This window comes from Camelus ferus, chromosome 5 (genome assembly GCF_009834535.1).
Source record: "Camelus ferus isolate YT-003-E chromosome 5, BCGSAC_Cfer_1.0, whole genome shotgun sequence".
NCBI lineage: Eukaryota > Metazoa > Chordata > Mammalia > Artiodactyla > Camelidae > Camelus > Camelus ferus.
In genome coordinates, this window is record NC_045700.1 from 39,153,957 (window position 1) to 39,168,045 (window position 14,089).

Here is a 14,089-nt window from a genome sequence, read left to right on the forward strand (position 1 = left end):
AACATTCTGTGTGAAAGTAAATAGCCTTAAAGTATACTGCCTTCACATTCCATTGATCAGCTCAGTCAGCAAAGTTTTCTATATTGTCACTAATGTTCTAAATATTTTGGTGAGAAGCATGCCAGAAGTGTAGAGTATTTCCATTCGTGTCACACATAAGGTCATTATGAACTACCTCTTGAATTTCTATTGATCCTTCTACTGAAGTAGTTTCCTTCAGTTCCTTTTTGTCCCTGTTGGAAATGTGATTGCAGTTGTGAAGAAGGGAATAGAGGCTGTTAAGTGGACTGGCTTAAATCCCCTGGCCAGACGGCAAGGGATTTGGACTGGCTCATTACCTTACCTTCATTAGTAGCCTTCTTCAAATTCTTAGCAGTCAAAAAGAGGCCGAGAGTATGAGCCCTGATTACTCAGTTGTACTATCACTGATTGTACACATTCACTTCTCAGGATGTGGTACCCCACTCCCACCCCAAGCTCCAGAAAGGATGGTCAGAAAAGACCTCATTATTAGGCTGCTCCATAGAAGAGCTCCTAATGCTGCCATGCAGAATCAAAGACTCACAGGAGAGCACTACCTACTCCAAGGTCAGCCTTATCTCCCCCAACAGATCTTTCATTTCTTCAGCATGCCCGATTTCCTAAGAAATCAAACCCTAGAATCCGTGAGGCTAAATGAAATTCACACACTTCAGCTTCTGCCTAAATACACGGATTTTTGACCACTCATACCTCAAAGTAATTTTTAAGTCATATAAAGCTAAAAGCAATAATGCATGACTTTATTTTCAGTTTTATAAATGAGTGTAAAACACAATAGTGCAGTCATATATTTGGCATTAACTCTTACTAGCCACAAAAATGTGGGTAAATACTGGATTCGCCAAAGTTGTCTAAATAAGATTGGGTTTGTCAAAACTTGCCAGTTGCTTTTAAGTGAACACAGCAAGTTGGTGGAAGTGAAAATGTGATGTCTAAAGGATGGAAAATAGGTCAGCACTGTGCAAAAGCAAACTTGTCAGTGAGATCAATATGAACCTACAAGTTAATGGGGATATTAGAATTTCCTTATAGTAAGGGACGTGTACAGGGTAGAGCCAGAACACAGCTGTAGTGCTGATTCACTTGCGGAAAGCAGAGGACATACTTAAAAATTATTTTTTGTATCCTTAATGAAAGGCACTGCTTTTTAATATGGAATATCTATATGTAGGAACAGTCTTAATTGATAGAAAATCATAGTAAATTAAATTCTGATTCATTTGCTCAGTTTTTAGCAACAAGAAAAATAAGAAAAAAGGGGAGTATAGATCAAGCATCATAAAATTTCAGAACTATCATGAAGTCCTTCAATGCTTTCTCTATGTTAAGTGTCTCAGAGAATTTGACATTGTGGATGAAATCAGTAAAAATTTTTGAAGGAAAACAAAACAGAAAGACCTTTCTTGGGGCTTCTCATTGCATTTATTTAAAATTTTTAAAAATGTACATCACTTTTTGAATACATAAAATGCCAGTGCTTTGCAACAGTTCTGTTACTGCATCTCTCAACTAAAAAAAAGGAAGAGGGAAAAAAAAAAAACAGGAAAAATACATTCAAAAAGCCAGGCTGTTCTGCTTATGCACGGGCAGAGGCTTTGGAAAGCTACAGCCTACACTGTGTCTGTTCAGAGGCCTTGCCAAACATCAGTCAGCTAGCAATGAAAAGTTGCACATAAAGCATTAAAGGATACAAAGAACAACTTGGTGGGGAGCAGGAGAGGAATGGGAAATTAAGAAAAATGCCACATATACTGTTGGGGTGGGGGTGGACTTGGGTAGAAGTAAGCATGAGACTGATGTTTTTTGGAAACTAGATTTATGGGAAAAGATGGAAGAAAACAAAGTAACATGTTTGGCATGCTATATTGTGTGTGTGTGTGTGTGGTGTCCACTTCTAATTTTCTACTTGACTATCCAAGAGAAATGTAACAAAACTGAGGTAGAAATGAATGTGGGAGCACTACAGCCCAGAAGATTTCAAAATGAGAAGCAGAATTGCACTGACAAAAGAAGAGTCAAAAAGAAGGGGGGGGGATGTAGATGTTCTTTGCGGATATATATATAAGTTGGTTGGTTGTTTTTGTAATTATTTGTTTGCTTGTTTGTTTTGGTTGCTATCTTCTGCATTCTGTCAAACAGCACGGCAAGCCTATAAGCTAGATTATAGTGAAAAGAATGACACCATTCCCAGCAGTTTTCCGAGAGAACTTGCAAACCACCACCACCACCATTACCATGTCTGCAGGAAAAGGCAGTCCTAGTTTTTAGGTACTGACTTTCAGGTTCCTAAACAGGTCTTGTGGCTGACTGTTCTAGACACTAACACAAACTGAATAAGTAGCTTTCCATTAACCAGTGTACCTTTTAAGAACATTTACACTTCATTTTCAAGGAGCAATGTACGAAGAACTCTTGCAGTTATTGACATAAAGAATTATTCTGCTCTGGTTAATTCCCCATAATTAGTGAAAGAACCTTTAAAAAAAAATCCTTCCGTTTCTACTTTAAATCGTAAATATTCAGTTGTATCACACGTCAGTATTTTTCCAGATACATTCAAAGTAATTTTCCTTGCTATTTTCCAATCGTTGAGGTAAACATACATTTTAATATAAAGTAACATTGAAGCCTATCCCATTACTCTCAGCAGTACATAGTGCTTTCAACACATTCCTTTGAGGTACTGTACAAATCACAATCACTTTCCTGAGTTTTTGCAGACAAGAACATTAAAAGAAATGAACTGCAGAAATTAAGGTCCAGATTACCGTTACCCTGTTTTACCTGTTCTTAGCTTAATACTGCAGAACAGACAGGATTGAGGAATACTGTTGCTCTTAAAATGGCAAAAATCTGGTTTTCTGTCGTAACACAACTGTTCATCTCTTTAGTCCAATAATGTTTGAAGTTAAAGCTCTTTATATTAGCACATGCCACCAATGTAATTGTGAGGCAAACAAAAAAGAAAGCACCACTCCAGGCACTTGACAGCAACTAAATCTCGAGAACAGCAGAATGGAATCAACACACGAGGTTCATGTCCTTCTGAAATCAACACACTTGCACCTTGCTCCTTGGTGAGTGTTGTCTAGCTTGAACCGAATGAACATCAGCAGATGCTTTCTGTCATCTGGGGCTTTCAAATCAGAAGCTCTCGTTGGATGCATTTTCTCCTCCAAATCTACCCTGACGCTAAAGATGCAACTTAATCGTCTTCTTCCCCAGTACCCTTTGCGATTTAAACACTACTGGAAAGGGGCTCTATACCCTATGTAGCAGGTTTTATGTGTGTGTGCCAACATTCATGACTTTTTTTTTAATGAAGTTATCACTGACTGCAACCAAACATTTTGTTCCATTCAACATACATATCAAGCTCTTTTTGAGATATGCTAGGCTGAATCTTGCAGAAAGCATTTTCAAAGTCTTGATATGTAATGGGCCTCAACTGGCTGGGCATAATGGCTGAAAGGTCTGTGGCTGGCATGGCATGGAGGGGGCCCACTGCTGCTTCCTGACACAAATGAGCCACATCTAGTCCAGAAAAGCCTTCTGTGCGCTGGACAAGCAGTGCAAACTCCTTGTCATTGAGACAGTAATTGTGCTGTGAGAGCAGTTGTACTATGATCTGGTGCCTCGCTGTGCTGTCAGGAAGTGGGATTAAAAGTCGTTTCATGAAGTACCTCCGAAGAGATTCATCTATTTCTTCTGGTTTACTGGTGGCACAAATTACTACGATTTGGTCCTCAGCTGAAGTTAGTACAGTGTCCAGCTGCATCAGAAATTCGGTTCTCATCCGACTGACTGGACTGTGTTCCTCACTCACTTGAGAGGAGAGAAGCATGTCAATGTCACTAACAAAAATCACTGAGGGCTGGCGACATCTGGCCACAAGGAAAGAGGCATGGATAATTTTCTCTGCTTCTCCTAACCACTTGGCGACAAGTCCAGAACCAGCGATTTTGAAAAATGTGGCCCCCAGCTGACTAGCTATGCATCTGCCCAATAATGTTTTGCCTGTTCCCCGAGGTCCAAAGAAAAGGATGCTCCGAGGTAAGGCAGTCAGCCCACTGAATGCATCTGACCTCAACACTGGCCATAAAACCTCCTCTTTAATGACAGCCTTTACCAGGTCAAGACCAGCAATGTCATTCCAGTCCACTGGTGGTCCTTGGGTGATAATCTCATTGGTTACCAGGTCAATGAGGTGCGTGTCAGTATTCTTCAGTTGCTCGTCCACAGAGTGGTTGGATGAGGTAGCTGCACGGAGTCCAGGACCTTGCATTGGGTGAGAGAGGAGCTGCCTGTGCTCGTCCCCATGCTCACTCATTACTGGCGACGTGTACTTCCCAAAGGATTCACTGGATCTTGATCCCAATGAATTTTTAGCAGTACTATAGGAAGGAGGGGTCAGAGCCCTACTGGACTGACTGCTGAATTTCCTTTGCTGTTCAGAGGACATTAGCTGCTTCGTTGGCTTAAATGCTAAGGATGATGTTTCAGCACTTCTGTCAAAGCCATTCCCCCGATTTGAGTTTGAAATGCTGTTGTCGGGCATTCTGTACATAGGACTCTGTGTAGATCTCTGTTGGCCATAGCTGTAATTTCCATAACTGGAGTCCATGTCTCCTTGCCCTGCCATATAGAAAGCTTTCCTTTTGAGAGAACTAGCCGAACTGTTTGTCAGAGCCGAGGGTGCGATAGGCGTCAAACCGTGACCCTGGTAGGTGTAGCCAGGAACAGTGGTGGGGGGCAGGGGGGTGGGAGCAGGAATTCCTGAAGGCAGGTATGCTGAAGGAGGAGGGGGAGCACCCCCAGGGCTGTACCCAGATCCCACAGCAGTCTGAGGAGGATAGCTAGCAGAGGGGTAGCTGTAACTGGAGAGGTTAGAAGTCCCATTGTAGCCTGGGACCAGGGCTGGTGGCGGAGGAGGTGGTGGTGGTGGCTGTAGGAGCCCAGAGCTATGCAAAGGGGACGGATGTGGGGAAGGAAGTGCAGGTGCTGGCTGGCTACTGTAAGCAGAATGCAGATATGAGCCATTGTATCCCGGGGCATATTCCTGAGATGGGAGCCCTGTATGAAGACTAGGTACAGTGTGGCTTCCACAGGTACTACTCGAATAACTAGGTTCTGTCAGGTTGCTGGCCACCCCAGGAGAGCTCCCTATACTTGCAGAGACATCTGCTGGAGGGAGGGCTGAACTGACTCCAGCTTTGCTGGCAGTGATAACATCTGGAACACAGTTCATGGGATAAACAGCGTCTGAATTTAAGGAAGGCTGCCAGGGTTCGCCTTCGTTTTTCCGACCGTTCACCAGTCCTGATGGTGCATCTGAGTAGTTGCTGAGTACAGGTCGGTCCACAGGGCCTTCCAAAATGCCAGAATACTTCTCTGCATATTTTTTTAGTAGGTTGGATGCAGTCAGAGCAGATATGTCATCATTTGCCCAGGCATACTGGTAGGTGCGCTGCAAATGACCTCTGTAGGCTTCAACTTTGTGGGCAGGAGACCGAGTGGTGGAGGTGATGTCAAAGTGCTGTTCTGGCCACTGGGCATGCTCCGGCGTCCACTGCATCTTCAAGCCTAAGGATTTGGGGGGAGAGGGGAAAGCTAATTTACTTAGATACTCATCAGAACTGTTAAAGCTTTTTCCCCACAATTTCTTTTGTTACCTGTTATTTTCCACCAATGATGTCAACAATATAAAGGATTTCTACAGCTTATAATACCTATTACGGTCTCTACGATGCACACACTTTAAAAGGGACTGAATTTCAGCCCTGTATAAAAAGTAAACTGAATTTAAATGAAAACTGTAGAAGACCTACTTTTTTTTCCTCCCATTTTTAAGTAAGAAGCAAATTTATCTCTGCTAAGCCTGTAAAGTTACTTGCTACACACACATAGAAACACATATATATGTACACACACATTCCTGTCAAATTAGAATTCAATCACAGGTTCTTACAGTAGAATATGCACACATTTAAAATATCCAGCACATGATAGTATTAATATGTGTAAAATCTAGCTGGTCTGTCTCTTCACATCACTGTTTCTGTTTTATATTTTAACCAATATAAAAATGAGACACAGCTGACAGATCACATCTAGGATACCTCTCTTATTTGGTACTGAACACCTAGTTAGCACAGTATAATGCTCCCTGCACAGAACAATATGACACAGACATAGCAGGTCATTCCATAATCCAACTCTCATCTAAAGTGGTCCACGACAGTTTCAAATCTGCTTCGTGGAGTGCAGCAAAGCAATCTCCCAGGCAGCGCTCCATCGCTTTCATCGCACAAAGCCTACAACTCGGTATGAATTACAACTGGCTCCTTTCTGCCTCTCAGTTCTGTTGTTGAGACTCTGAAAAAAAAAAAACAAGCATCACTTGTCTGCCGGTCTTCTAGCTAGCATTCTCCCTCCTTCTCTTATCATCCTTCCCTCAGTCTTACAGCCTCCAAGGTACTAAGAGGGGAGGAGATATATATATATATATATATATTTATGGGGAGAGAAGTGGGGGTGGTAGAGATAAGAGAGAGGAAGGAAGAAGGTAAAAGGGAAGATAGTAACAGAGAATCTGGATTCTAACTCTTTACATTTATGGGAAGCAGTGTGTGGCATGAAGTCGAAGACACAACTACAGAGTGAGATGCTATGTGTAACTCTGTCATCTGCTAGATTACTGGCTGAAACAAGGTGACTGCGTATCAAACTATACAACAAGAGTATTTTCTCCTTTAAGAGACAATATGAAGCAGTTAGAATCAGATTCATTTGACTTTTGCAGTTTAAGGAGAGACCTTAGAAATTACCTTATTTCCCAGATTAGGAAATCAGTACCCAAAGGGATTTATAATGTACCCTAGAGGACTCACATATAGTTAGTCACAGAAGAGCACTGGAACCCTGTTCTATTTTCCAGTGCTGACTCGTCCTAATCTCTGCTTGGTTCGAACACTTCCTATTCTGGTACAGCTGTATTAAGCAGGCCGCCTTAATCTCCTTTGTATTACCCTAAGTGAATTTTGCAAACTGTCTTGTGCCTCTGGCAGAGATTCCTTGCTAGGAAGGAGGCCTGGTCTAAATGAAGCATCTGTGGCATCAGCTCCCTTCTGAATTACCGCAGTCTTATTTTGACAGCTCCTACCCGCTTCTGCTTTCCTCCTCCAATCCCTTTAGCTCTTCATTGCCTGACTCTGGCTTCTGACATGGCCAGCTTTGACTTACTGAGCTAAACTGAACATAGCACAGAGTTTGGTAACAGAATGGCATGTTGATTCCCTTCTGACTCCCTCTTCCTTGTTTGCAAAACCACTGCACCAGACACTGGAAGTTAATTAGCAGGATGATGCTGTGCTAATTGTGTTAATTTACAAGGTTTTAGTCAAAGAGAATCATGCCAGGGCTGGCACTGCTGTCATGCTTCCGACTTAATGATTAAGAAATACTGAAAACAAGGTGGGAAGGATTGCAGTAATTACACAATAAATGAATAAAGCAACAGGATTCATTTGCAAATATATTTTACTGCAGTTGTACTCATTTGCATTTGGATTTTTAAAAAGGATCCATGTAGATATTCATTTGCAAATCACCATCTCAGTTAAATTAAGTCTGAATGCTGCACTGTATAACTTAATCAAGCTTTATACATACATATATATATATTTTAAACTAAAGACACTAAACACCTTACTTCTCTTGTATATGCAACAGATTCTTTACTTTCCATTCCCTCACCTCCCCCAAAATCTTTATATGTTTCTCTTTTAAAACTCTATTTTTAAAAATAATCTCATCAGTTGGAAAGAACATAAAATCCTAGTGAAGTGCAGCTTGCATCATTTCACTCAGAGAAACTCTGAGGGGCCTTCTAGGAAGAACTAAAGTGATATTCTTAATTGTTTCTGCTTTTTCAATCATTACTTTTTAAGGGGGAGGAAAACACACCGCAAAATGGGTGAAATGACCGAGACCACACTTAAAGGGGAAAAGATGCAATTTTAATGAAGCAGCATTTCAGGAATCATACTTTCATTAAATTCAACTGGAAATTATTAAGAGCAAATCACCAGGAACCAATCGCAAGTAATCAGTATCTAAATTCTTCTAGTGTCATGGGATTTACTTCAAGCCTTATAAAAAGGAGAGAATATTAATGTGACTGTAATGTAGAACTGTCTAAAAGACCTACAAATTCATTAGTACTGTAAATTATTTCCAGGGAATTTCTATTAGGATTTTTTTTCTTTAAAAGATTATCAAAATACAGAGTTGAGAAAATAAGAACTCACATATGCTATGAGTAAGAATTTGATTAGACTGATACAGAAAAAACATGAATAAATGTCTTGAAACAAGGTCTCCAAAAATAATTTAGAAGTGACAAGCAATGAAATTTACCCCCCCCCACACACACACACACACTCCCATCAAAGAGTCTGGCTTCCTTTCAGTTAGCTGAGCTAAGCCAAGCCATTGTTGGCATTATATATGTAACATTTAACAAATAAACATAACGAATATGATTTTTTTAAGTGTCCAGTAAAAAAATAAAAAAGGAACGGCTTTTGCTTTAGAGTAATTCTTTAAAAAAGCAACCAGAAAGGGCAGCTTTCACCAGTATTGACATAAAATTTTCCTTATAAACTAATCATTTGCAAAAACTATGCGCAAAATCATTTCAGTAAGTTATAATCACTGTAAAAGACAGGAATATAAAATTTAAATAAAACAGGTTGACCATTTTCACTGGGTATTTCTGCATAGTTTAACTCTAGCAAGACTAATTAAATTCCGTAAGATTTCTGTTTCATCTGAAATTAAGCAAAGATCCTATTTATCAAAATTATTTATTTGCAGTAATTACTGGATACACCACTGCCTTTTGATTCTCATGCTATTTCTGGATGTGCTTACCAGCTTACCAAGATAATTGAAAGTGTATTTACTGATGCATACTAAATAACAACTTCTGCAAGGCTACAAAAGTTAAGATTGAGCTTTCATTAAATAACCTTAAAGGAACAGAATTATTCACATCTCCTGAAACATGAGTATTTATCCAGTGCTTTAAAATCATTCATAGTATTTGAAACTGTAAATTAAAAGTTAAACCATAAGCTAGTTCCTAATATTAGTAGGAGCTGGAGAAGCCAGCATTCAGGAGATTGTCCAGGCCTTGGAAACACAAAGAGCTTCCTCATTAGTTTCTTGAATTTAATACTAATTGGAAATAGAACTAAATTTGTTTTTGTTTTTGTTGTTGTTGTTGTTATTGTTCTATTTATTGGTGGTGATATTTCTGATGTGAAATGGAAGAAAAACATAGAGCCAAATGTTCTTTGAACAAAAAACCTAGCTCCCTTTGATTATATCGCTGTTTTCTTTGAGTAAGAAGCAGCACATGCATGTCACTTAACTTGGCACCCAAATAATACGATGGGTTTTAGAAACAGCTTTTATATAGTTTTTGGAACATGAAGAGAAAAACCTCAGAAACAATACTACTTTAACTTAATTAGAAACATGACTCCAGAACAATAACTCCCACTACTGTTTAGAAATAGCTTAAATAGGTACAATAAAAATTCAGAAAACAGTGGAAAGAAAAAGTTCTTCAAGATAATTGAAGAATTGTTCCAAAACATGAATTTTTATTTTTGAAAGGATCTGAAAATTCTTAGTACAGCTGGCAAATTTCACAATGTAATGTGTTTGTTTTTAAAATTTGTAATTTAATAGAAAATTGCTTTTAAAATACTTTAACAGAAGTGTTACACAAGGACAGACTCTACAGTAAAAATGCCTGAGCATTTTGTTAATTTATTGTTACATGGTGAATTTGGGTGTATATAAATGAACAAGTCTATATTTCCCATAGAACTCGACAATTTGGATAACATTTTCCATTCTTACCATTACTGGCCATTTTACAACTTAGGTTTAACGACTAGGGGTTGCTGCCTCATTGCTTTACTTCCTCCATTTTGCTCTTTAACTATTAAGAAAACGAAACTAACTGTGACATCCTTCAAAGTTGTGTCACAGCTTCAAAATGATAAAGAAACTGTTATATAGAAAAATGAAGGACATAGAAACAACTTTCAGAATAGGAAGAAACTAGGAATAAAAGACTGTCTTCTAGAATCTATTTTTAGCACACATTCCTGGAAATGTTAATCTAAGGCACTAACTGCCCCACCCCCACCCCTAACACACGTATGCTACTCAGCAGTTCATGATGTCTAAAAATGCTGCTCTCTTCCACAAGGTTCCCATAGGGTAATTCTGGCTGCGAGGGACTCTGCCTTCATTTGTAGGTTCTTCTCAGATTTCCTAAGGGCAGGGACCTGAGGCAAACACCTGCAGGCATGGCGGCCTTGCTCTAGGAAAGCTGCACAGCTCTCACACGGGCCTGCACAACATCGCTACACCTATTAGGCTCCTTTGGGCTATCGTACCTCTGAACCTTTCATTATCATTTTCTAAAATATATTTTAAACACCATACTTAAAAAGGTTCTCTCTAGAAAAAATCACTACTGGGGTAAATACAGTAAAGTAATTATAATATTATAGCCCCCTAATAACACCACAGATCGATCATCTCCTAGGTAGGAAATGGCTGAACTCACACACACAGCATTCAGAATTTCAAGCAGAGAGTTGAAAATTCATGGCTAAAAAATTAAAGATTTCTGTTTTTAGTTTTATTTTTGGTGGGGGGGGGAGGTAATTAGGCTCATTTATTTATTTTTATTGGAGGTACTGGGGATTGAAGCCAGCACCTTGTGCATACTAAGCATGCGCTGTACCACTTGAGCTGTACCCTCCCCTCCAAAAAAGAAAAACCTTCTGAGCGAGGGCTACAAACTTCCTGGTACTGAGAACGGGCCCTATGCAATAGCTGCTTTCCATTATCCTTCAAGGGGAGTGATGACCAACTGCAGTGCTTCCGCAGACTGAGCAGCATTCTCTTTTCTGAGTACCTACCCTCATAAGCCAAGAGGCCAACACAGCAGCATCTACTATTACTTATACTAACCCATTTGATCTGAAATCCTCCTCAGTCCATTTCCTAATAATCCCTAGCCTGAAAATGTGATGTCATATCTAAAAGCAGTATCGGGGGAAAGTGAGGGAAAGAAGCACAGAGATTACATATCCTCTTTAATCTAATTGGGTTCTATCTGTAGAACATCAAAATGAAAAAAAAAACTTGAGAAACTGAACATGATATAGGGACTGTTAATCTTAATTAGTCCACAAATTGAGGGCCCGTTAAGTGTAAAGCTTTGTGGTTCAATGCTAAGAAGTTAAATCAAGGGAATCTGTTTGTTTGTTTACCCGACAATGAAACTTTTCCAGCTTTCTGTCTTCGTTATAATTTCACATTCTAAATTCTCTTAAATTAGTCTCTTTGATTTCTGAGATTAAGGGAACTTTAAAGTGACACAGTCTCCAATCCAGACAGCCTCAGTTAGTTTGGTACTTCACTCACCATGGTGTTGGTGGGGTTGAATACTATTTTGTCTAACAGAGTGTTTTATTTGGCGGCATTAGTAGATTGTTGGGATAGAAAGGGACTGGAGAAAACATAAAGAATGTACTAGAATTCTGTTTGAAGAGTGAATATACCCAGCTTGAGAATCAGATAACTGGCTCTGCTTCATGCCATCACTTATTTGTTTTAATCTTGGTGAAGTCACATAAGCATATTATATTCAGCTTTTTCAGCTATGAAATAAGGAGAGTAATGGTATCATATGCCTTACTGGATTGTTAGTAAGATTACCTAAAGCAGTAATATTTGTGAAAATATTTTCTAACTGTGAACTGCTACATAAATATTTCTTGTTATGCTTTTATTTTGAAAAAAAGCCAGAGGTGCATTGAGGTGCATTAAACACAAGACAAAACTGACTAGACAGAAAAAAACTAAAATCACTCCTACAATTTATAAATCACTTTTTCTTTAACCTCAGGACAGCTACTGAAAAGGAAATTTTCCAGTGGGAATGTTGGTTATAAGAAAGGAATAGAGGTTTTTTCATACTCAGCAAAACATAGAGCATGATCTCCTTAATCAAAAAGATGTCAAAAATTCAAAACACTTTTATAGTATTTGTTTATTTTTAATGTTATTTGTGACTCAACATTGCAGAGATGACAACTAAGAAACTATAGAGGTTTAAAAACCAGTTATGGATAATCTCAAAACCCAAAGTCTCAAAATAAGATATTCTAAGTATATAGCAATACTGTCAAAGATTTTTCTCTTTAAATCGCACTTTCACACCTCAAGACTCCAAATTATAATACATTTTGCAGCAAATTACTCCCTCCCCCCATTCTACCTTATTTGCCTAAAGCAATCCTTTTTAACAATCAAAGGCATTTCTGGCTGAATAGTCCTTAGTGAATATAGTTTAAATACCTCAACCTCTACCGTAGAGATACTGCCACCTGACAGCCTGAAGGCAATAAACAGCCTATAACCATGTTTTGTTTGACCAGCCGTTTTAAAAATCAGTCAACTTTATGTAAAAGAATCTGTATTTCCATATTTTCCACTTTTTCTAGATAAGCTGAATGATCTTACAACACTAGACCTCATTCTTGCCTAGTAATAGTTGGCTGAATCTGAGGACCAGTTGCCCCCTTTGGACATGGCATGCCCCCTCCACTTTGTCATGATGCTCCCATCTCCCTACAACAACATCAAGTATTTTTATAGTACATAAGCAATTAAATTTATGACTTCACTCTGAAGCTTCAAGCTTCAGTTTTTTCACTTAAGTACATTTTCTTGAAAACTACCAAGTACAGTGCTCTAAATTTTTTTTTAAAAGTAGTGCCTTTAGAGTAAAATTTTTCTAAATACTATTTATCATATGCACTCCTGCCCTCTTAAACTCAAAGCACAGGGAAAATATGTGATATTTTCCTAGCTGATTCAGTGTCATTAGTACAACAGTGTAAAATGAGAAATGATTTCTTTAAAAAAACTGGATTCTAGATTGCTGCTATTTCAGTGTTTCCCCTTTGTTCTGATTTGTTAGATACTTTTTCTAGCTGTTTCCCACATGTCAGTCCCCACCATTCCTACTGTGCTCCCTGAATAGGCCATAGGTTCTGATTCCACCAACCAAAACTTCATTTAATAGTAAAGCATCCCCTATTAGACACGCACTGTAGTACAACTTTTGAGACTTTTAAGTTACTCCAAAGTTACGCTTTTTATTTCTTATAGAAAGTTCTTGGGTAGATGGTGTCTGGATAAGCAACTGATCTTGTTCTATATGTCATTATTTGGAGCTAAAAAAAACAAGCATTCAGTGTTAACAGGGGCTATGACTTGGACTAAAATGGTATATACCCCATCCTTTAATTAAATCTGTGGGTAGCTTATGATCTGAATCAGTTTCCCTAAAATGCATTAAATTTTATTCACAGCAATAAAATATTCACTCATCAAAATGTGACCAAATAAAAAAATAACTATTTCATACTGAAGTTGAAACTTGGTATGCATGAGTCTCACAGGTCATAATTTTTAACATGCAGGACATATATAAGAGAATGACTTGCATTTATGAGGGTGAATGCATAAGCACTTATGCAAAGCATATTATACTGATGAAAGAAATATCACTTTAAGGCCACTGGACTTATGTTCAATATATGATCAAGACAGCCTATCACTTATAGCAAATCATAATACAGAAAATCATAATCGTAATTTGAGTAAATACTTATCTTTTCCTGTGGGAGGGTCCAAAAATTTCCAATATTCAAATCAAAGTATTCAAGTGAACATATAATCACACTCATATAAAATTCATATGTTTTAAAATTATAGTTTAGGTTTATGGGTTTTTTTTTTTTTTTTTTGCAGGGGGTAGTTTTACAGAAGTTTATGTGTACAAATTTTTTAATAGTAATCTAAATCAAGTGAAAAACAGTGTCCAAAAGTCTGTGTATATCCTACCATAGTTAATTCAAAAGAATACAATACTATGCATATATAT

The 14,089-nt window shown here is 38.3% G+C and overlaps 1 protein-coding gene across 7 annotated transcripts in view; it reads right to left on the reverse strand.

The window, feature by feature from the left end:
- Positions 1–14,089, reverse strand: part of FIGN (fidgetin, microtubule severing factor) — a 119,977-nt gene that overhangs the window by 3,438 nt on the left and 102,450 nt on the right. For 3 of the 7 annotated variants that reach the window (XM_032479582.1, XM_032479580.1, XM_032479583.1), the window contains 2 exons: positions 6,162–6,417; positions 1–5,625 (listed from right to left, as the gene is read on the reverse strand). The exon at positions 1–5,625 is cut by the window's left edge and continues 3,438 nt beyond it. In XM_032479582.1, the coding sequence (XP_032335473.1) occupies positions 3,371–5,625; positions 6,162–6,264 (2,358 nt within the window). In that variant the 5' untranslated portion in view covers positions 6,265–6,417 and the 3' untranslated portion in view covers positions 1–3,370. Of the gene's footprint in view, positions 5,626–6,161; positions 7,761–14,089 lie in introns of those variants that run through there. The other 4 variants (XM_006182589.3, XM_032479586.1, XM_032479585.1 and 1 more) reach the window with 3 other exon arrangements.